Source organism: Abramis brama (genome assembly GCF_963993115.1).
Source record: "Abramis brama genome assembly, chromosome: 15".
Taxonomy (NCBI): domain Eukaryota; kingdom Metazoa; phylum Chordata; class Actinopteri; order Cypriniformes; family Leuciscidae; genus Abramis; species Abramis brama.
Genome location: NC_139977.1, coordinates 21,087,761 through 21,108,707, shown reverse-complemented (window position 1 = coordinate 21,108,707; position 20,947 = coordinate 21,087,761). Strand labels below are relative to the sequence as shown.

The 20,947-nt window shown below is 38.2% G+C and overlaps 2 protein-coding genes across 6 annotated transcripts; both read left to right on the top strand.

Annotated features, from left to right (window-relative positions):
• The first annotated feature begins 578 nt into the window (after positions 1–578).
• On the top strand, positions 579–6,966 carry ccdc61 (coiled-coil domain containing 61). Of its 5 annotated transcripts, none has more exons than XR_014609329.1 (15): positions 579–806; positions 1,434–1,606; positions 1,697–1,779; positions 2,744–2,904; positions 2,984–3,136; positions 3,606–3,807; positions 3,919–4,001; positions 4,108–4,331; positions 4,424–4,502; positions 4,592–4,633; positions 4,863–5,069; positions 5,428–5,607; positions 5,753–5,786; positions 5,892–5,958; positions 6,054–6,966. XR_014609329.1 is itself a non-coding variant. In XM_084137679.1 (14 exons), the coding sequence occupies exons 2-14, from the start codon at positions 1,453–1,455 to the stop codon at positions 6,146–6,148; spliced, it is 1,584 nt and encodes a 527-aa protein (XP_083993805.1). In that variant the 5' UTR covers positions 579–806; positions 1,434–1,452; the 3' UTR covers positions 6,149–6,966. The 5 variants fall into 5 exon arrangements, 2 of the variants coding, with proteins under 2 accessions (XP_083993805.1, XP_083993806.1); XR_014609330.1 differs by having other exon boundaries at positions 4,863–5,140; XR_014609328.1 differs by lacking the exon at positions 4,592–4,633.
• Positions 6,967–7,475: 509 nt separating this feature from the next.
• Positions 7,476–17,690, top strand: itpkca (inositol-trisphosphate 3-kinase Ca). Its single transcript, XM_084137478.1, has 7 exons — positions 7,476–8,171; positions 11,124–11,223; positions 11,525–11,738; positions 15,192–15,396; positions 15,497–15,598; positions 16,223–16,294; positions 16,388–17,690. Exons 1-7 carry the CDS (start codon positions 7,812–7,814, stop codon positions 16,592–16,594), a joined length of 1,260 nt encoding a protein of 419 aa, XP_083993604.1. The 5' UTR covers positions 7,476–7,811; the 3' UTR covers positions 16,595–17,690.
• The last annotated feature ends 3,257 nt before the right edge of the window (positions 17,691–20,947 follow it).

Below are 20,947 nucleotides of genomic sequence, written 5' to 3'. Positions count from 1 at the left end.
ATTGGCATGACAAATTTTGACAGTTTTTCCATCAAAATAACCCATAAATGAAAGTAATGCAACTTTACACAAACTGATGATAACAATAACAACATTATATAGTGTAGATGACAAATAAATAAAAATAAATAAAAATGATGTTAAAGAATGAAAAAAGAAGTATTGGGGAAAAGTAATAAAGAATTAGGAAGAAGAACAATAGCAAAACTGTGTGTTTATATTTATGACTGCAGAAACTTGTGTTGTCCTTATTTTTGTCATTAATGTAAAAAGCAAAAAGAATATGTCCACAAGATAAAGAAAAGGCAGATAAAACATTCTTACTCCGAAAAGACTGAACAAAAGGAAAATCCCAAAGCTCCACAAAAAGAACAGAATGTCAATGTTATTATTATTATTATTTTTTTTTTATGTTTTACAGTTTTTAATGTTTTATATGCTATGCTTATAAAATGTATTTCATGGGCGTTAAGAGTTATCCGAAGGCGTTGCCTAAATGAAACGTTTCCTTTTTGATTGATAAGCAGAACACCCAATAGAATATCAACTTTTATACAAGTTGACCAATGTAAACAGTTGTGGGCGGGAGTTTTAAATTCCCGGTCATTGAGCCGCTGTTTTCAGTTGTTCGAGCTCTCAGCTCACTAACGAGTCAACGACCTGTTTTCTGAACATGCGCTTGCTAAATTAGCATAGAAAATATAATAATCTGCTTTCAGTTTTTTCCATTCATTTCATCGACGTTCTAAATGTAGGTTTTTAATCGTATAGCTCGTCCCTGCTCAAAGCATTTCCACCAATAACGGGTATGTTGCTAATGTGCTAGTTGTGTGTGGACTTAGATTCATCTATCGTAACATGAATTTATGCACATTTATCATCCTCTGTAGTCGCATGTTCTTCTGTAGCCTCCAAACCATGACGTATGATGTCTTTATTATTCCTGCGATTGATTTTATAGTGTTATTATTGTGCGACTAGCCCTACGTTGTTAGTCTTGTGGCAAATCTTTAGGGTTAGCAAGTCCTCCGTCATTTTCAACTGACATGCTGAGTTGTTTATTAGTTTGCAACTTATGTTGCAAATTAATTCATGAATAAATGAGATTACAACCTCTATTTATCTAAGATACAAAGACATTCAGTTAAGTATAAAGATATGAGGGTGTCATTCATTGAAATGTTTCATGACCTAAATCCTGCCTGTCATGGCAGTGATGAAGTTGACATTTGTAATGGACAGGTCGGTGTGTATTTAACATTAACAGCACTAAAATGAAGAATACTGACAACCTTAATGAAAACTGCATGGTTATAATGAATGTTTTCGTATAATAAGACTGTCTATCTATATATCTATCTGTAACTGTAATCAAGTATTCTGATCAGAGCATTATTATGAACTGCAATGACCATGTGCAATGATTCCTTTAGGCTGTGTCAGTGGCACGCAATGGAGGTTGGCAGTGGCACAGTTGTGCAGGACGAAATGAAATTTCGGGGGGCGGAATTTGCTGTCAAAGTCGAGTTGACAGAGCGGTTACTAATCGTAGAGATTTCAGATGTTGTTACAGCGGACCAGTGGAGAGGAGAGTTCGATCCTGCCTGTAAGTTAAGCTTTTAAACTGACATGCGCTGTTTGGTTGCTTGAAATTTTGTTTTATATCATTATTCATTTTTTTTCCTTCTATATTTAGATATTGAGGATCTGACCCGGAAAACTGGGAATTTTAAACAGTTTCCAGTATTCTGTAGCATGCTTGAGAATGCCGTCAACAAGGTGGGTTCATAAAAACGCCATAAAAACAAAACATATTTACTGTAATGGTATCTTAATTCTTAATGCTTGTCATGACAGTAAATGCACTAGGGCTGCACAGTTTGGGAACCTTCTAGCTTCTGTGTGCTGTGCTTGTTTGTAGGGCTACACGATCTGGCCAGAAAAATTGTGATTTATATATCAATATGAATAAAATAGTTATTACTATTTAGTAGTAGTATTACTAAATAAAAATACTAAACAAAATACAAAACATTACTAATGTAATATTTCACTCTAAACCAAAAAGATAATATTATAATTTCATTTTACAGCTCAACTGTCTTGATTTCTTCATCTTCTTCCATTTACACAGAACACGTTTTTGAGGTTAAAAACACGAGACGCATGTCAGTGGACCGAAGGGAAAAACAGCCGCAAGGTCTGGAGATGCGTTTTTTAAAAGTTGAACTTTTAAGTTGAAGTTTAACTTGATCGCCACGTTTTTGGAACGTGATGCGTGATGCACTGCAAAACGCTGGACATGTCCGTCTAGTGCGTGTTTACATCGGGAAAAAAATGAAAAGTAGCACAATGGAATGGAAACCCATTCTGTGTGGCCCCTTAAGCTTTTATAAAAAATAAAAAAAATGCAGTACACAAACAGTTGGTTCTCATTACAAGTTTGGGAAGATGGTTGGTGTATATTCTGTTCCCAAATGTGTTATAAGCCACTCAAAAGTAGACCAGATGTAGAGATGGCTTTGTGAAAAAAACACCCGTTCATGAGGTGGTTGTGTGAAACATGCTGCACAAATATTTATGTAATTAAATCACTGCCTTAGCGATTTGATATCACATCATGCCACAGTTTCGGTTAGATTTCAATTAATGTGCCACCCTAGTATGCACTTATTGAATTATTGGCAACAGAAAACAATGGCTATGAAATGAATAAAAATTAATTTTTAACTATCTTTTGCAGTCCAGTGAATCAGTGACCCTTGACCTCTTGACCTATTCCGACCTTGAGCTTTTGCGGAACAGAAAGGCAGGTGTAGTTGGCCGACCTCGTGCTCAGCCACAGTCTCCTGCTCTCAGTGCAAAACGATACCTCATCCTCATCTACACTGTGGAGTTTGACAGGTCTGTGTAGTTTAATTACTCAGTCTACTTTGATCACTTGGAAAACAGAGCAGTTTTCAATTAATTTCTTTTTGTTTAGGATACACTATCCTCTTCCGCTTCCATATCTTGGCAAACCGGATCCTGCAGAGCTTCAGAAAGAGATAAGAGCTCTGAGGGCCGAGCTGAAAACACTGGGACAGAGAGGAGACCACAAAGTATCAGACCAAGAAACACGCAGGCTCCGTGCAGAGTCAGTTATTTATTTATGCATTATGTAAATAAAAAACCCTTGCGCACCTGGGTAGTTGTGGGCAGGTGCACAGAACAAAGTCAGCACAATATAAGATCAAATTACTAAGATCAACTCAACAGAAGAAATAAAAGCATACATGTTTGAATTAACATGAGATTGAGTAGATGATTACAGAATTTATATTTTTTTGCTTTTAAATGATTATGTCAGAAATAACAAAATATCTAAAAAATAAAATAAATAAAAAACTACATTTTAAACTACATTTCAAAACTTTGTTCAGTAAAATACTGGGGAAACATCTGCATAATTTAGCATTTTATATGTTTCAGTTAAACTAAGGTTTCTTAATTTAAAATCACAACCAAAAAAAAAGTATTTCAACATTTTACCCACTAAGTGTAAAAACTGAATGTTGTGCTTACAATTCTTTTTCTCTCATGTTTTATGTTTATGTTTTATAAAGGTTGGCTTTGGTGAGAGATGAAAAGGAGGCCTTGGCCAAGGCTTTGGATCGTCTACAGATGGCAGGGGCCGGCTCTACTCCCGGGGCTCGTGGGTTCAGAGAGGCAGTGCACAATCTGGAGGAACAGCTGCTGAAGGAAAGGGCAAAAAGTCAACGGTCTGCAAGCAAGAGGAGCCAGGAACAACGCCTCCTACTGGAACAGGTGTGTCTAATGAGATTATTGTTGTTGTATGCTAATGAGATAGACAAGCTGACTATATGAAACAAAGTCATTAGCATCCACTTGTATATTCCAATTCATTCTCGTTGGTAGTTGGAGGAACTCAGGGCTTCCGAACGGTCTCTTCGGATACGTGTTAAAAGTTTGACTACTGAGTTGGCCTTGTTACGACGTGGGTAAGCTTAACCAGTTGGCATCTGTGCCCTTTTTATTGCTTATATTTTATTATTATTTAATTTTTTGGGGCACATGTTAATCGTCTCATTCTTCCTATTTTGACAGTCGGGCGACTCCAGTCATGTCTGGTCGAAGTGGGCTCAGGTGTGATGGGGAGATTCATCGGTCTTTATCCAGAGAGCACAGTTTGACCCGTGTGGGGTTAAGAGCACGCTCAGGGTCGAGGGAGAGGATGGAAGACAGGGGTCGGAGGTCAGAGGAGAGAGTTAGGAGGGCAGACTCTTCAGGGGCTCGGAATTGTATCACAAGACCCTCACCATCTCCAACAGGTAAATGTGTGAAGATGGACACAGTATCCTTATGGTCAAAGTCTAAAAACCAATGTAGAGGCCCTTATTAAGTCTTGTTTTTTTCATGACAGGGTCGCGGGGGTCTCGGTTTGACCCTACAGCCTACATCCAGGACCGACAACGGCGCCAAAAAGAGTCAGATCTGAAGAAGTAAGACCTTTTCACCTTTTCATTTGAAAGTTTTTACTATCTTTTGTGCTGTTTTGTATTGTTTTATTTGTTGTCTTTTTCCCTACAAGCATTGCCCTGTCTGTGAGCAGGAATATGGTTTACTTTAAAAGGTGTGAACCATAAACTCTTTTTGTCCCTTGCATGAATCCATTTTCTCAAATTGTTGATCCTCAGTCATGAATCTGGCACATCAATGCAAGAAAAAAAGTCTGTAGAATTTCATCAGAATCAGATCGGACTGATAAGAGACTGAAAGTTATCTGATTGAATTTTTTTGTAAGCAACTGAACCCGTTACCTACCTTTAAAGATATACATGAGGAGATTTTGTTTCTTACAGTCAGAGGAAGATTAGAAGGGACATGTTGGTTTCACCGTCTCTGATGGAAAGAGGGCGTTCACGCTCCAGAGAACCCGTTCCTCAGCTGATGCGAGCAGGAAGTGCTGGCAGGGGAAGGAGTGTGTCTGTGGAGAGCAGGAGGAGTCGGTGTTCTTCTGAAGGATCAGTAGCTGAGTTTGAAGAGCTTGCTAAGCCTCTAAATAGCAGGCAAGTCAGTAAACAAAGCACGTTGCGTGTTGGCCAGGTTAAATGTGACGTCAGCGATCAGTTCAAACAAGGTGCAGAGAGGCTTACACTTTTATTGCATTTTTTCCAGTTGGCCTATAATATTAGTCAAGATTTCTTGTATATTATCTTCAAAATATAATTTTAAGTGACAATGTTCTACACTCTCTCTGAACCTTAGAATATACTGTACATTTTAAGACTAAGTGATGGTCTTTTTTGTGAAAAAATCAAATAAAATATTCAGCAAGGATGCATTAAATTGATTAAAAGTGACAGTAAAAACTTGTACATTGTCACATTTTGTTTTTATTTCTAATTAATGCTGTTTTCTACTCAGAATCCTGCAAAATCACAGTTTCTACAAAAATATTAAGCAGCACTACTGTTTTCAACTGATAAAAAAAGAGAAATGTTTCTTGAGCAGCAAAACGGAATATTAGGATGATTTCTGAAGATCATGTGACACTGAAGACTGGAGGAATGAGGCTGCTGAATAAATAAAATAAAAATTTAAAATGTAATAATATTTCACAATATTACTGTTTTTATGTATTTTAATCAAATAAAGCGCAAGTTTCCTTTAAAAAAAATCATAATGTATGATCATGATGAATTTATAATGAATGTATCATGTATAATGTTCTTTTTTTCTTTTTTTGCAGAGGAAGGAAAGTAGGGTATAATGGTCCAGCAGTGGTGAGTAACAATGTGAAATATTTGTGTAAGATTTTGTAAAGATTAGGCCTCAAATAATTCTAATTGCTGTTTTTTTTTTGCATTGCATTGCATTGCTACATCTAGTCCAGAGGAAGACACATAAACAAAAAACCAATGTGTAGCACCCCTGCACAAAGGATGAGAGCGGCAGGTACCACATCATTTCCCCTTTCTTTTTCATGTACAGTATATGCATCTATAGCCAATAGTATATACATGTAAGCCATTTATATTTTTCCTACTCAGACACTTCTATTGACACGGGTGCTGACTTGTCAGAGATTGACGCTCGACTCCAAGCCCTGCAGGACTACATGCGGGACCTTGACACAGGACACTAACTAATCCCAGTGGATTCAGATGTCAATCTAGGCATTTTGCACAAAGACTGATACTGAAAACCTTGGACAATCATTTCTTTGAAACACTGTTTTTTAGGCTTTTGGGCTCGACTCAAAATGCAGTTATACTGGCTTTGTCAAGGGGGTTCTTTAGACTGTTGCCATATCACACTTGTCCAAAAGTATGACCTCAGGATATACTGTTTTTTAAAACACATTCCTGTGTACATTTTATGAATTAGTGTTTTTTATATGATTAGTGTTTATGTTTTTATGTCTGTTTTAGATACTTTCACATTTTGTTTTTGTGAGATTCTGACAAACAAAGCTTTTTATATATAAAATGATTTTGCAGTTTGTCTATTCTTGAGAGACACTCTGGAATTATATCTTACACATTAGAGCACAACAGAATGCGATATCTATTTTATTTATATTACATATACATTTATTAAGTTATTGTTCCCGTAACTAATGCATGGCATGGTGCTAGCAACACCAAGGTTATAGGTTTGATTCCCAGGAAACACATACAGTGATAAAATGTATCTTGAGGTATGTTGCTTTAGATAAGCATCTGCCAAATGCATAAATGTAAAGATGTACATGCAGCAGATATTTTGTCTTTTGGCCTCTAACATGTTTGCTTCAATTGTGGCCATTTCTCCCAAAGTCATATTTTTAATGTGATTCCATCAAAATATTGTATGTAGATTTGTAGAATAACAAAAACATTAAATTTGTCTTTAGATGTGATCATGAGGCCAGAATTTTTAAATCTTTCTTGATATAATAAAATGGCATGGTTGTCTACTCTACAGATTAACATCTGCTATGATGTACAGTCAATTTAAGCAGGTATAAAAGCTGTCAGCTAAACTAAGTATTTAGGGGCGTTGTGCTTCAGTCTGACTCAAATGAGTTAGTTCAGGAATCAAACTTGAATTCTCATAAATGCAGAAAGTAGAACTTGAGTGTACAGTATGTCAAGATCGTCATTGAATAACGACTTGCATTTCGGTCTGTTCTTCACACAGTTGACTCCAGAACACTGGACAACTGATGAGTTTTGTGTCCTTTTTGAGGCTTGACATACTCAAACATCCTTAAAAGTTGATTTGAGTGAACTTTATTCTACTGCAAACGTGTCTTCTTTAAAAACATACTGTTAAAATGTGGTAAATGCCTTTTAGTTTGACCAGAAACAAACTATTTCATTCTGTACTGTGGACGTTACCTACCGCAGGTTAGGTGGCGCTGTAAATCTGATTTAATGTTTTTTTTTTTTTTGCTCTGTTGCTTTAAAGAAAAGAAGGCGGGGCAAAGCAGTGCAGTCTGAAAGCGACGATTTGAGCATGAGCAAATAATACTTTGACACTGTCGCTGAAATACGAATCAACGTTGTTTGTACGTTAATACTTGTGTGTTCTTTAAATCTTTCAGGTGATTATTATAATAATTCCTTTCCAGAGGCAATGTGATCACAGCCACTTAATGTAGATAGTGGTCCAATATTGCTTTTATTGTGCAGCTGCGCGACGCGTCACACGCATAAAAGGTGCGGCAGTGCCCGTCAGCGCGAGCCGGTTACGCGTTGGGTTTGGCCCTAATCTGGATAAACCCATCAACAACCTCAATGATCTTGTAGATCAGAAGCAGCGTGATGACTAAAACGCCCGATACCCCGGCACCCTGCGTGGTTATGGGTGACGTCCACCACAGCCACCCAGAGGAGCCCATGGAGCAGCTCTCCAGACGCGCTCGTGTTGCTGTTCCTGAGCTGGTTGTAACCTGCGAGTGTGACCAGAGCCCCCGCGGACCCTGCTCAGGCTCACACCAGCCCGACGAGGAGTCCATCTGCTCGGACAGCGGGCTCAGCGGCTCTCCCGCCTCGTCCCTGGCGCTGAGAAAGCTGTCCAACTCTTCCTCCACCGGCCTCTCGCCAGCTTCGTCTTTTGAGGAATGCGAAGAGGATTTAATGGGTTACAGTGACTATAATCAGTCTTCAGGTGAACCGCTCACGGTAAGAACTTTTTTCATTATATATTATGTATTAGTACTTATTTCTGTGATAGTCACTGGCCCTCACTGCTATCCCAATAACGTTACACAAAACATTCCATTGTTACTGACAAAACTGGCAGAGGTGTAAAGTATAGTACTTAATTACTGACGTAGCCTACTATGCTTGAGTATTATTTTGGCCATTTTTACTTTAGAGTTCTGTTTTCTGCTTACTCTTTACAAGGGGACAAAATACTTTTTACTTCACTACAATTTCATGTAACAAACTTTAAAGTACAAAGTATATTATGCCATCAGGACTTAAATGTTTCCTCACTGATTTAAAAAAAAAAGTGACTAACAAAACAATCAATCGTGTCCACATAAGTTTAACATTCCTTTTATTTAAACAGCTTCTGGACTTTATTTGAGTGTAAATACTACTGATAGGGCAGTATTTATTTATTTTTTGTAGAATAATTTTTATTTTATATATTTTATTCTATTTATTTTTTATATATTTATCAGTATTTTCCCTCTGTCAGTGAGAGAATAGTGATTTTGACTGGTTTCTTTACAAAGTTTTTGCATCAAAAATAAGACAATCGTATCTGTCTTCTTTAATTTATTTAAATTAAATTATTTATTTTATTTATTTATTTTATTTAAAAAGCTAAGAAAGGTGTTTGCCTTTGTACAATACTTGCAACTAGATACTATACTGTACTTCTCTGCTATCATTATACAACTGCAAACCATGGTAGTACCATGGTACTTTTTTAATTGTAAAATGTTTCCACAAAAAAAACAACAACATTGTATTACTGTAAGTGATATTTTATTAAACTGTAGTTGTCATGGTAACTTTTTAAGTGCAGATGCATTGAATGCCAAGTGTGTACACGGGTGTATGCTGCAGATCAAAATATGCAGTTGTTGGGTAATTCTCATGATAACTCATTAACATTATGGGCTTCGGGTCATGAGATCATGGTTGTAAATGGAGGAAAAAGTTCCATGTGTATCACTTTTTTCTTTTTCTTTTTTTTTGGTAAATAAGTCCATTTGAGTAGGACAAATGTTTCTTAAGAAGGTATTCGTGTGACGATAAAGCAGCCACCATCATTATAATCACATGATGACAATAAATCATATGTAAACTAAGTGATAAGTCAACAAAGATTATTCATCATTGCAACCATAAAGGTGTTTGAATATAATCTGCATTGTTCTGTTGTAGGAGCTGTACTGTCTCCAATTATTTTGATGATGATATTGAGTGTGATTTGTTTTTATGGATCATGATGGGGGAAAAGTGGCCCATTTGGAAACTCACAATATTGAGTCAATGCTCTATTGAAACTGAACTTATAAGGTCAACAAATGATGCACCTCCAGCTCTGTTTGGTGGGCCTCTCTTGCTTTGTTCTGGAGAACGTCATTCTCGTCTGACTGGTTTTCCACTAGCCACTAGTGAGTGAGTGTTTGAACTTGGAGAGCAGAGAGAACTGTACAGGTTAATTGGCTTCATTCGGAAGGCTAATGCTTGGAGGATAGTTACACACGATAGAAAGATTTTTGCCTACATTGCCTACAGTCGTTACAGCGGCATCGTTTAGAGTAGGAATGCACATCAGTTTAAAGGGATCTTGTAGACCGTTTTCTGACGACATCAAAACGGCGGAGAGGAAGGAATCAACGCATAAAGTCAGTCGGGAAGAGGTGTGGGTGAGCAGCAGAACTAAATATTTCAGAGTCAATGATGTGACGCACACTTTGTGTCCAGATCTTTTATTTATTAAAAATACGTCAAAAATCATTTCACACACATGCATTGACTTGAATACACCTCTTGTATGATGGGCATTCTTTAAAATTAATTTTATATTCATTTATATATTTTTGGTGATGATGTCAGAGTGATGCAACTGTCCTGGAATCATGATTAAAAAAAAAAAAACTCATTAAAATAATCAAATTATTGAAAAGTTAGCCATAATCCTTTCTTTTTATTTCTTTTATTTTTTTATTATTTTTTTTAATCAAAACTGCTACACTGCTTATTAATATTTGGAAAACAAATTGTCTGCCACATTAAAATTATGAGTGACCAACATGCAGGAAAAAGAAAAAACATTCAGAAACTTATTGACACTTTAAGCAAAGGGTTTTCAAACTGGGGTCGCAAGGGAGTGCTTAAAAAAGTGTACAAATAGATAACTGAAATTAATATATATTAAAATAAATAAAATGTATTAAAATAAAGATATCATAATACATCTAACAGTATTATATAGAAAAAAATGCATTATATTAACATTATACATTATACATATTTGGTCCATGGCATCTAACAAATTAAAAACTTAAGATGTTTTTTTTTTTTTTTTGACAAGCAATGTTACTTTAGGTTTTGAAATGTCATGTGCTGTGAATCCACAAAAACTTAATGGCATTTATGAAATATTAATTCATGATATTTAAAAAAAACCCTTTTTTAAATGTAATCACTGACATTCACTCACATGTATTCAAGTGTTAAAGTAAATATGCTATTCTTGTTGGCACTGTCCACACTGGCTCCTCCATTTTATCTGGCAGTATAACAAGTGCCGTCTGTAAATGTTTTATGAACATCCTTCTAAGATTAGCTATTTCTTAATCACAGCCTCTTGGTATTGCTTGATGACTTTGTTTAGTTCGAGATTGTCGTCAATGATTTGCCACATGGGGAAAAACTCGACCTATGGTTAATGGAGGAGATTGAGTTGCACGTTGGAGTCTGAGGTCGACTGAATGCACTCAGTGCCCCAGAGTGGCTCGCTGTGTAAGAAAAAGAGAACAGAAGGCAAGACGAGAAAAGCCTCTACCGACAAATGACCCTTGTACAGAACAATTGCGAAGTCGTAGGGTGTTATTTGACATGTCAGTCTCATTTATGTTTGTTTCAATCATATCTCTTCATTCAAAGGCTGATCTGTGGAAGAAGTCAAAGAATATGGTGAACTGGTCTCCCAATCCAGTGGCGGTGAAAAAGCGTTCTCCTTGGGTACAGGTGGTCGGCCATGCAGGTTTGCTTGTTCATCTGTTTATAAGTGTTTTTTGCCAATGTTATTGTGTGTGTGTATGTATTTTAATAGCCATTTACATATTTATTTACTTTGATGGCTAAAGTCTCCTGATTGAATTTAAATGATTAATTTCCTGAAATTACGTTTGGATCACCTGATAGCATGTTTGAGCCTTGATTTTTATTATTGTTTTATGGTCATGTCAACTTGCATATACTGTAAAGCTAATGATTTTTTTTATTGCTGTGTTTGGTGATTCCCTTTTTGTCTGACGTCTGCATGTTTTTGTTTGGTTCCCCAGGAAACTTTCAGATGGGCAGTGATGGAAGGTTGCTGAAGAAGTTCTGCGAGTGCGAGCAGCAGTGTTTTCTGAAGCTCATGAGCGACTCGCTGCAGCCCTTCGTTCCTGGATACTACGGCGTGACTCAGCGTGACGAGCAGGATTACAACCTCATGGACGACCTGCTTGCTGACTTTGACTCTCCCTGCATCATGGACTGCAAAATGGGAAGCCGGTGAGGATGTTGTGCTTTGTAAATTCAGCACTTATCATAGTACTTTTTTCTTGCAGAACTGGTAAACTGCAGCATATTCTAGAGAATAACCTTCTCTTAAACAGGAAGAGACAATCAGACCAGCATGCAGTGACCAACCAAATTTCTTTAAATGGATGATTTATGGGTAGATGATGCCACAATAATGGACTGGCACACACAAAAAAAATAATTTCATGGTTTTACGGATGACTACATGAAAACACCATTAGGAAATTAAGTGACGCACCGAAATTAAGTTTCTTTTTTTCTTTTTTTCTTTCTTTCTTTTTTTATCAAAACTGAAATTAATGTTTTCATTTAGCCAAAAACTCAATCTGAAAATGAAGTTTGGGTAATTAAATGGATAATTTACCCAAAAATGATTACTTGCCTAATGTAGTTCCAAACCTTTCTTTCATCTCTGGAACACAAATGAAGATCTTTGTAATGAAATCTGAGAGCTTTCTGTCCCTCCATAGACAGCTACACAACTACCTCTTTGACGCTTCAAAAAGTTCATAAAGAGATTGTAAAACTAATCCATATGAATGGAGCGGTTTAGTCAAAATTTTCTAACAAGACATGATTAATTTAATATGATGATAATTTTGAATTTTAGTCCTTTATTTACATATAAACCTTGATCAGCGAACATAAACAGAAGCTCAACCGAACCTCTTGCGGAAGCTCAAACGTGCTGCGTAACACAAGAATGAACCTCATTGGTTCTTGCGGAAGCTCAAACGTGCTGCGTAACACGAGAATGAACCTCATTGGTTCTTAAAGAAGCTCAAACGTGCTGCGTAACACGAGAATGAACCTCATTGGTTCTTAAAGAAGCTCAAACGTGCTGCGTAACACGAGAATGAACCATTGGTTCTTGCGGAAGCTCAAACGTGCTGTGAACACGAGAATGAACCTCATTGGTTCTTAAAGAAGCTCAAACGTGCTGCGTAACACGAGAATGAACCTCATTGGTTCTCGCGGAAGCTCAAACGTGCTGCGTAACACGAGAATGAACCTCATTGGTTCTTGCGGAAGCTCAAACGTGCTGCGTAACACGAGAATGAACTTCATTGATTCTTGCGGAAGCTCAAACGTGCTGCGTAACACGAGAATGAACCTCATTGGTTCTTGCGGAAGCTGAAACGTGCTGCGTAACACGAGAATGAACCTCATTGGTTCTTGCGGAAGCTCAAACGTGCTGCGTAACACGAGAATGAACCTCATTGGTTCTTGCGGAAGCTCAAACGTGCTGCGTAACACGAGAATGAACCTCATTGGTTCTTGCGGAAGCTCAAACGTGCTGCGTAACACGAGAATGAACCTCATTGGTTCTTGCGGAAGCTCAAACGTGCTGCGTAACACGAGAATGAACTTCATTGGTTCTTGCGGAAGCTCAAACGTGCTGCGTAACACGAGAATGAACCTCATTGGTTCTTGCGGAAGCTCAAACGTGCTGCGTAACACGAGAATGAACCTCATTGGTTCTTGCGGAAGCTCAAACGTGCTGCGTAACACGAGAATGAACCTCACTGGTTCTTGCGGAAGCTCAAACGTACTGCGTAACACGAGAATGAACCTCATTGGTTCTCGCACATAAAGCGAACATGCTTGAGCTTTCTTTTACCATAACTGATGTGAGAGTTGATGAATGTTTATATGTGAATAAAAGCCTAAATTAAATCTGTTCATCATTTTAATCGATCGTGTTTCTTCAGAAAATTTGGACTAAACCACTCAATTCATATGGATTAGTTTTACGATCTCTTTATGAACTTTTTGAAGTGTCAAAGTGGTAATTGACTATCAATCAGAAAAAAAAATCTTAATTTGTGTTCCAAAGATGAACAAAAATCTTACAGGTTTCGAGCGACATGAGGGTAAGTAAATGATGACAGAATTTTAATTTTTGGATGAACGAACCCTTTAAACACTTTATTCTCTTCATGTTCATCATTTTTGATCACTGTGAAGTGCGTCCACACTGCTGACATGTTTAGCTTATCCACATTGTGTTCATGAAATAAATACTGACACAGTCAAAATGCATCATCGGAAAAGCACTAATTAAGCGTCACTATTCCGGAAAATGATTTCGGCTCTCCAGAACGGTTTTGTCCAAAATCGGAAATGCATGTTTTTTGCTGTTTCTGCTAAAGATCACTAGAAATTAAGATTTTTTTTTTTTTTTTCAAACTTAAATTAGTAACAAGTACCAATTATTAAACAAATAGAAAACAAAGTGGGATCTACAGTTTTGCTTTTGAGGATATAGTTACATAACTCTCAATATTTTTCAATATGATATGATGCCACAGACCCCAGCAAAATCTGGCAATTTCAACAACTTATTCTTCCTCATAAGCATGATTTATTGGTGTCATATCAGTTACTGGCTAATATTAGAGATTTTATTAACTTATCAGTATCTGCTGATTATTGTATACTCAATACTTGTTCATGCTCTTTTCCTCTATTTTTACATGTACTGTATATTTCCTTTACCATCATCTAACTCTCACTCAATCTATAAAGTCTGCATGAACTGAAAATTCACACTATCCCTTTTTCAAATGCATGTTAGATGTTATTGTGAACAATTCATGCGTCAACAATTTTGACCTTGTAGTGTTTAAACAAAAACTAACTCCTAACTGGACCTTCTAGTGAAAATAACAGACTTCTCCAATCATTTAGTCCTCTTAAACCTGCCTCTGCAAGCTCCCGTTCATCTGCTCCACTTTTGAGTGCCACGGCCACATCACAAATTCTAATCAGCAACTGATGGATGGAACCAAATCCCCACTCAACTTTTTTTTTCTCTGATGATCTGTTACACTCAGATGTATGTCATAATTACACTGTTAAATGTAATCTTTAACAAACAAGAATATTGTTTTATTTCATACTATGTATTGTAATGTTGTGATGTCTAAATACAAATTAGTATTGGATATTTATAAGGGGCCGTGTATTGTTTATCGGCCACAACATGAGAATAATTAGCAGCTTATCGATTTCAGACAGAATTTAAAAATCAGTGTATCTCCACTCCTCTCAAGTGCTTTTAACATCAACCCGGGTATCTTTTTAAACACTATTTCCTGGCAAACTGATCAATTTGTGCACCTGACTCTGTATTTGTGTTGCTGTCAGGCAGTGGGTTGGAGCTTGTGATTTTTCACAAGTGCTTCCCACTTACACTGACTGTTATATAGGGACTTGTTCATGGGTGTGCCAGCTGAAGCCAAGACTACAACACAGTAGACAGTGGTGTCCAAACAATAGAGGAGGAAATATGATCACTGGTGGTCAGCATCTCTGAGAACTGGCATAATCCTGTTAGGCCAGTTCTCAAATACAAATGACAATGTTTCCATACTAAATAATTATTCCTGTGCTGATGTTGACTGGTATACATGCTTTTAGGACTTACCTGGAGGAAGAGTTGGTGAAGGCCCGGGAGTGTCCTCAGCCTCGCAAAGACATGTATGAAAAAATGATAGCAGTGGACCCGAACGCCCCCACTGCGGATGAGCGGGCCAGACAAGCAGTACTCAAAACCAGATACATGCAGTGGAGAGAAACCCTCAGCTCAACGGCTACGCTGGGCTTTCGCATAGAGGGCATCAAGGTAGATGTGATTCAGGACCCCTCTGAATTTATGTTTGGAAATGGCTTAGTTTTGTATTGGTCTTCAGTATATTGTCTTGACCAATTTGATCTGTCTTCAGAAATCGGATGGCACTTGTAACACTAACTTCAAGAGAACAAAGTACAAAGATGAGGTGATCCAAACGCTGGAGGACTTTGTGGACAACAACATGCTAATTTTGGTATGAATTTGTCAATTTGTGTGCGATTATATCAAATATTTACAATATATGTTCAATATTATGTATCAATTCATCATCTGTCAGTAATGTTTCTTTAATTTTTCTTTCTCATTTTCTAATTTTTACATTTGCCATCATCTAATGATCACTTAAAGTGAATTTGTTAGAACACTAATATTTTAATAACATTGTTAAATGTATTCTACATCATACTGTATGCATATATATATATATATATATATATATATATTAATTTGAGATGTATGTATAATATATATACATATACGTGCATGTATAAACTATTATTTGTTAATTATAATTATGAAGGTAAACTATTTGTTTCTTTTGAATAAAATGCACAGATTTTTTTCATGTTAAAACTATTTTGGTAAAAATATAAGCAGGTAAATGTAATTATATTGTTATATTTCTGCATATAAATTAATTATTGTAGTATTTTGTTCTATTTTACTTCTTGCTTTTAAACATTTAAAATCTAGTTTTTATTAATAATTGCTGTATGGTTAAAATAACGGTTCCTCTGCCTGTGCGTCTTTTAACCATTAATCCATTTGAAAAAACTATCATGTAAACAAGTTCATTGTTAGGCTCTTCTGTTCACAGAGAAGCTACCAACAACGGTTGAAGGAATTACGAGGCGTGCTGGAAAAATCTGATTTCTTCAAAGCGCATGAGGTGAGCATCTTCATTTGGTTCTTCTTCATCATCTACTCTGCTGATGTAAAATACAAGCTCTAATACTGACGGTCTTGCTGTGTTTGCCTGTAGGTGGTGGGCAGCTCCTTGTTATTTGTCCATGACCTCACTGGCAAGGCTGGAATCTGGATGATAGACTTTGGAAAGACTGTGCCCTTGCCGCCCCCTCTCACCCTGGACCATCGCAGCCCGTGGGTGGAGGGCAACAGAGAGGACGGGTACCTCTGGGGCCTGGACAATTTTATTGACATTCTGACCAACATACTTCCAGAGAAATGAAGGGCATTGTGGATCTTCCGAATTGTCATTTTCTGCACAGACGGTCTAATTCCTCTCTGTTTTTCTACGTGGAGAATAGGTGAAGGTTGGAGAGAATGAAACGATGGAATGGACTGACTGGCCTCAACATTTAATACATGTCCTACTGATGAACATCTAAGCCTGTGAATTTACCTGCTGATGTTGTACGCTATTTAGTCGTTTTCTCTACTTTGGAACAGCTGTATGTATTTTGACACTGTAAATAGTTTTATTTAAGCAGTTTGCCCTGACGGGTTGGGGAGTAAAAGATTAGCTTAGTTTTAGGAACATTAACCTTGCAGATGAAAATCATTACAGTAATGTTGTTTTCACAGGTGTGTGAAGATCCATAAAACAGGAGTGCTTTTGATTACTAATCAACCACTATAGTCAGTTGCCAGATATTTTCCCTTCGTTTTATTTTATATTTGTGACCAAATGGCTCTATTTTGGGTTGGGGATGAACTGAATTTAAGTGCACACTACAAACAGTCCGATAAACTGAAGCTAAATCGAATTGCAGAACAACAAAGACCTCTTAAGCATCGTTGCATAGCTCCCAAAGTAATGAAAACGTGGAAAAATTGTTTTGTATTTCTTTGTCTTGATCAAGCACCATTTTAATTCACATCAAGCACGGTGAGTTAAGCTAATGTTATGCCTCACATTCCTATGTTGTGTGTTATTTGCATGCACAAATGAGCTGCAAAAGGGGAATACAGTATGTCATTCTTTAAGTAGCTAAATTGCCCATGTTAATATATCAAATAGATGTTTGAGAAGCCAATTTGACTTGAGAATGGTGTCTGGGATATTTGAGCCAGTAATCCTTATGCACAAATTCACTGTTTGCACTGTTAATTTGATCTCACGTTATTGAGATTTTGTACTGTATAATAAGTACATGACTTGTGGTCATTATGTTGGGAGCTTTGTTAACTTGGCTGTATCGGTTTTGCAGTTCTGTTTTCTGGGTTGCTGAAACTACAATTGCTAACTACAGAATTTTTTTTTTTTTCCATGTGGGTAATTTTGTAAAGGTTTTTGAATGTCAGCACAATAAACATGAACATGATTTGATTGTTTGTTTGTTTTTTCCTCATCTTTCAAAACCATACAAAAGCTTTGATCAGATGACTCATATTGGTGCGTCTGTGTTCATACACACACACACACACACACACACAATAATACATTTTAGTTAGATTTTTTTTTTTTATGTTGCTTGTCTGGTTATTTTATCTATTAAAGTTTATTACCTTTTATAGATGTTTGACTCCGCAGTGAAATGATCCAGTGGACTCCCAACCCTCCATAAATTGACAATTTTATGCTTTGTTTTAAAGACCTGCTCTATTCCTATTCTAAGAATGTTAAAGGGATAGTTCACCCAAAAATGAAAATTCTGTCATCATTTACTCAGCCTCAAGTTGTTCCAAACCTGTATGAGTTTCTTTGTTCTGCTGAACACAAAGGAAGATATTTGGAAGAATGTTTGTAACCAAACAGATCTCGGACCCCATTGACTACCATAGTATATTTTTTTCCTACTATGGAAGTAAATGGGGACCGAGATCTGTTGATTACAAACATTCTTCCAAATATCTTCCTTTGTGTTCAGCAGAACAAAGAAACTCATACAGGTTTGGAACAACTTGAGGGTGAGTAAATGATGACAGAATGTTCATTTTTGGGTGAACTATCCCTTTAAGTGCCACCCTTTCAAATAGATGTTTACCTTGGCTGTTGTAGGTAGAGGACTTTTGGCAATCTTGCAGAAACCATAAATGCAGGTAAATTACTCTAACTAGAGATGCAGCACAGGACATTACCCTCATGCTTTTTTGGGTCTGCAGCAGCAATTATGCAATCCATAGAGTGCATCTGGAAAGTATTCACAGTGCTACACTTTTTCCACATTTTGTTATGTTACAGCCTTATTCCAAAATGGATTAAATTAGTTATTTTCCTCAAAATTCTACAAACAATACCACATAATGACAACTTGAAATAAGTTTGTTTGAAATCTTTGCAAATTTATTAAAAATAAAAAAATGGAAGAAAACAAATCACATGAACTTTGCTGAAGCATCTTTGGCACCAATTACAGCCTCAAGTCTTTTTGAGTATGATGCTACAAGCTTGGCACACCTATTTTTAGGCAGTTTCTCCCATTCTTCTTTGCAGAACCTCTCAAGCTCCATCAGGTTGGATGGGGAGCGTCGGTGCATAGCCATTTTCAGATCTCTCCAGAGATATTCAATCGGGTTCAAGTCTGGGCACTAGCTGGGCCCACTCAAGGACATTCACATAGTTGTCCCATAGCCACTCTTTTGTTATCTTGGCTCTGTGCTTAGGGTCATTGTCCTGTTGGAAGATGAACCGTCGCCCCAGTCTGAGGTCCAGAGCGCTCTCTGGAGCAGGTTTTCATCAAGGATGTTTCTGTCCATTGCTGCGTTCATCTTTCCCTCGATCCTGACTAGTCTCCCAGTTCCTGCCTCTGAAAAACATCCCCACAGCATGATGCTGCCACCACCATGCCTCACTGTCAGGATGGTATTGACCAGGTGATGAGCGGTGCCTGGTTTCCTCCAGACATGATGCTTGCCATTCAGGCCAAAGAGTTCAATCTTTGTTTCATCAGACCAGAGAATTTAGTTTCTCATGGTTTGAGAGTCCTTCATGTGCCTTTTACTGAGGATTGGCTTCCTTCTGGCCACTCGAATATACAGGCCTGATTGGTGGAGTGCTGCAGAGATGGTTGTTCTTCTGGAAGGTTCTCCTCTCTCCACAGAGAAATGCTGGAGCTCTGTCAGAGTGACCATCGGATTCTTGGTCACCTCTCTGACTAAGGCCCTACTCCCCCAATCACTCAGTTTGGCTGGGCGGCCAGCTCTAGGAAAAGTTCCAAACTGGAGGTCACCCTTCCACAGATCTGTGCCTCAATACAATCCTGTCTCGGAGGTCTACAGACAATTCCTTGACTCGTGTCATGACAAAGGCTGTGAATACTTATGTGATTCTTTTTTTCCCGTTTTTTTATTTTTAATAAATTTGCAAAGATTTCAAACAAACTTCTTAAACGTTGTCATTATGGGGGTATTGTTTGTATAATTGAGGAAAATAATGAATTTAATCCATTTTGGAATAAGGCTGTAATATAACAAAATGTGGAAAAAAGTGAAGCGCTGTGAATACTTTCCGGATGCACTGTACATGTACAGTGGTGCCGAAGAGACCTGTTCCCTTTGTAACACCAGCAACGCAAGCCTCCAGCACATCCTGTCGGGCTGCACGACAGCATTGTCCCAAGGCCGCTACAGGTGGCGACATGACCAAGTACTGAAGAAGCTGGCAGAGGTGTCAGAGTCATGCAGAAAGGAGGCGAACAGCAGACCTTCCGCCCGAGGACGACATTCCATCCAGTTCGCGAGGGCTGGAGAGAGTGTCAGACCCTCCCGCCAGAGAGATATAGCAAGGCTCCTCTCACCGGGAAGTGAGTGGACCATGAGGGTCGACTTGGGAAAGCAGCTCCAGTTCCCCAGGGAGATAGTGGAAACATCCCTGCGGCCAGACCTCGTCATGTGGTCAGAGGCTTGCAAGACCGTCCTCCTTGTGGAACTCACTGTACCATGGGAGGGAGGTGTGGAGGCTGCGTATGAGCGGAAGCGAGCCAAGTACTCTGATCTGGCGGCAGAGTGCAGGGAGGCGGGCTGGAAAGCCGTTATCTGCCCTGTGGAAGTGGGGTGTAGGGGCTTCATAGGTTCCTCAACCGCTCGCCTACTCCGCGACATGGGATGCACAGGAGCGAGGCATCGGAAAGCCATGAAAGAGCTGGCAGAGGAGGCAGAGAAAGGCAGCTTCTGGCTGTGGCTAAGGAGGAAGGAGAAGGGTTGGGGGGCAAACACCTAGGGCATCAGCAGGGGGTGGCAGGGAGAGATCCCTGCCATCGCTCCGCCACCACGAGACGTACTGGGGTTAAAGGAGCGAAACGTCGATGAGTGGTGGTCCCCAGCTGATGACCCGCTCAGGCTCACAGAAGTGTTCAGTGAGGTGTCACGGCACACCAGTTCAAAAGGCACTGGAGGAGGTGCGTCAGGCAGTGATGTCCAGCAGGAAAACCAACACCTGTATCTTGATATGTATATGTACAGGCTACAAAGGTAACTACATGAGTTATTACGGTGAATGTGATTTCACCAAGTACAACATTCTCCTGGATCAACATTGCAACCAACCAATCAAATTTGAGGGGCAAGTTTACAGTTTGTTAAGTTTACTCTGAAGCTTAGGCTTGTTTTCATAACTAAATTTAGTGGCCGTTCACAGCAG

What these genes read in the sequence shown, in the direction of transcription:
- ccdc61 (XM_084137679.1), top strand. Translation starts at nt 1,453, where the DNA reads ATGGAGGTTGGCAGTGGCACAGTTGTGCAGGACGAAATGAAATTTCGG. An exon ending in ACCCTCACCATCTCCAACAG is followed by an intron (nt 4,332 to 4,423) that starts GTAAATGTGTGA and finishes TTTTCATGACAG; the next exon opens with GGTCGCGGGGGTCTCGGTTT. An exon ending in ACAAAGGATGAGAGCGGCAG is followed by an intron (nt 5,959 to 6,053) that starts GTACCACATCAT and finishes TTTCCTACTCAG; the next exon opens with ACACTTCTATTGACACGGGT.
- itpkca (XM_084137478.1), top strand. Translation starts at nt 7,812, where the DNA reads ATGACTAAAACGCCCGATACCCCGGCACCCTGCGTGGTTATGGGTGAC. An exon ending in GACTGCAAAATGGGAAGCCG is followed by an intron (nt 11,739 to 15,191) that starts GTGAGGATGTTG and finishes ACATGCTTTTAG; the next exon opens with GACTTACCTGGAGGAAGAGT. An exon ending in ACAACAACATGCTAATTTTG is followed by an intron (nt 15,599 to 16,222) that starts GTATGAATTTGT and finishes TTCTGTTCACAG; the next exon opens with AGAAGCTACCAACAACGGTT.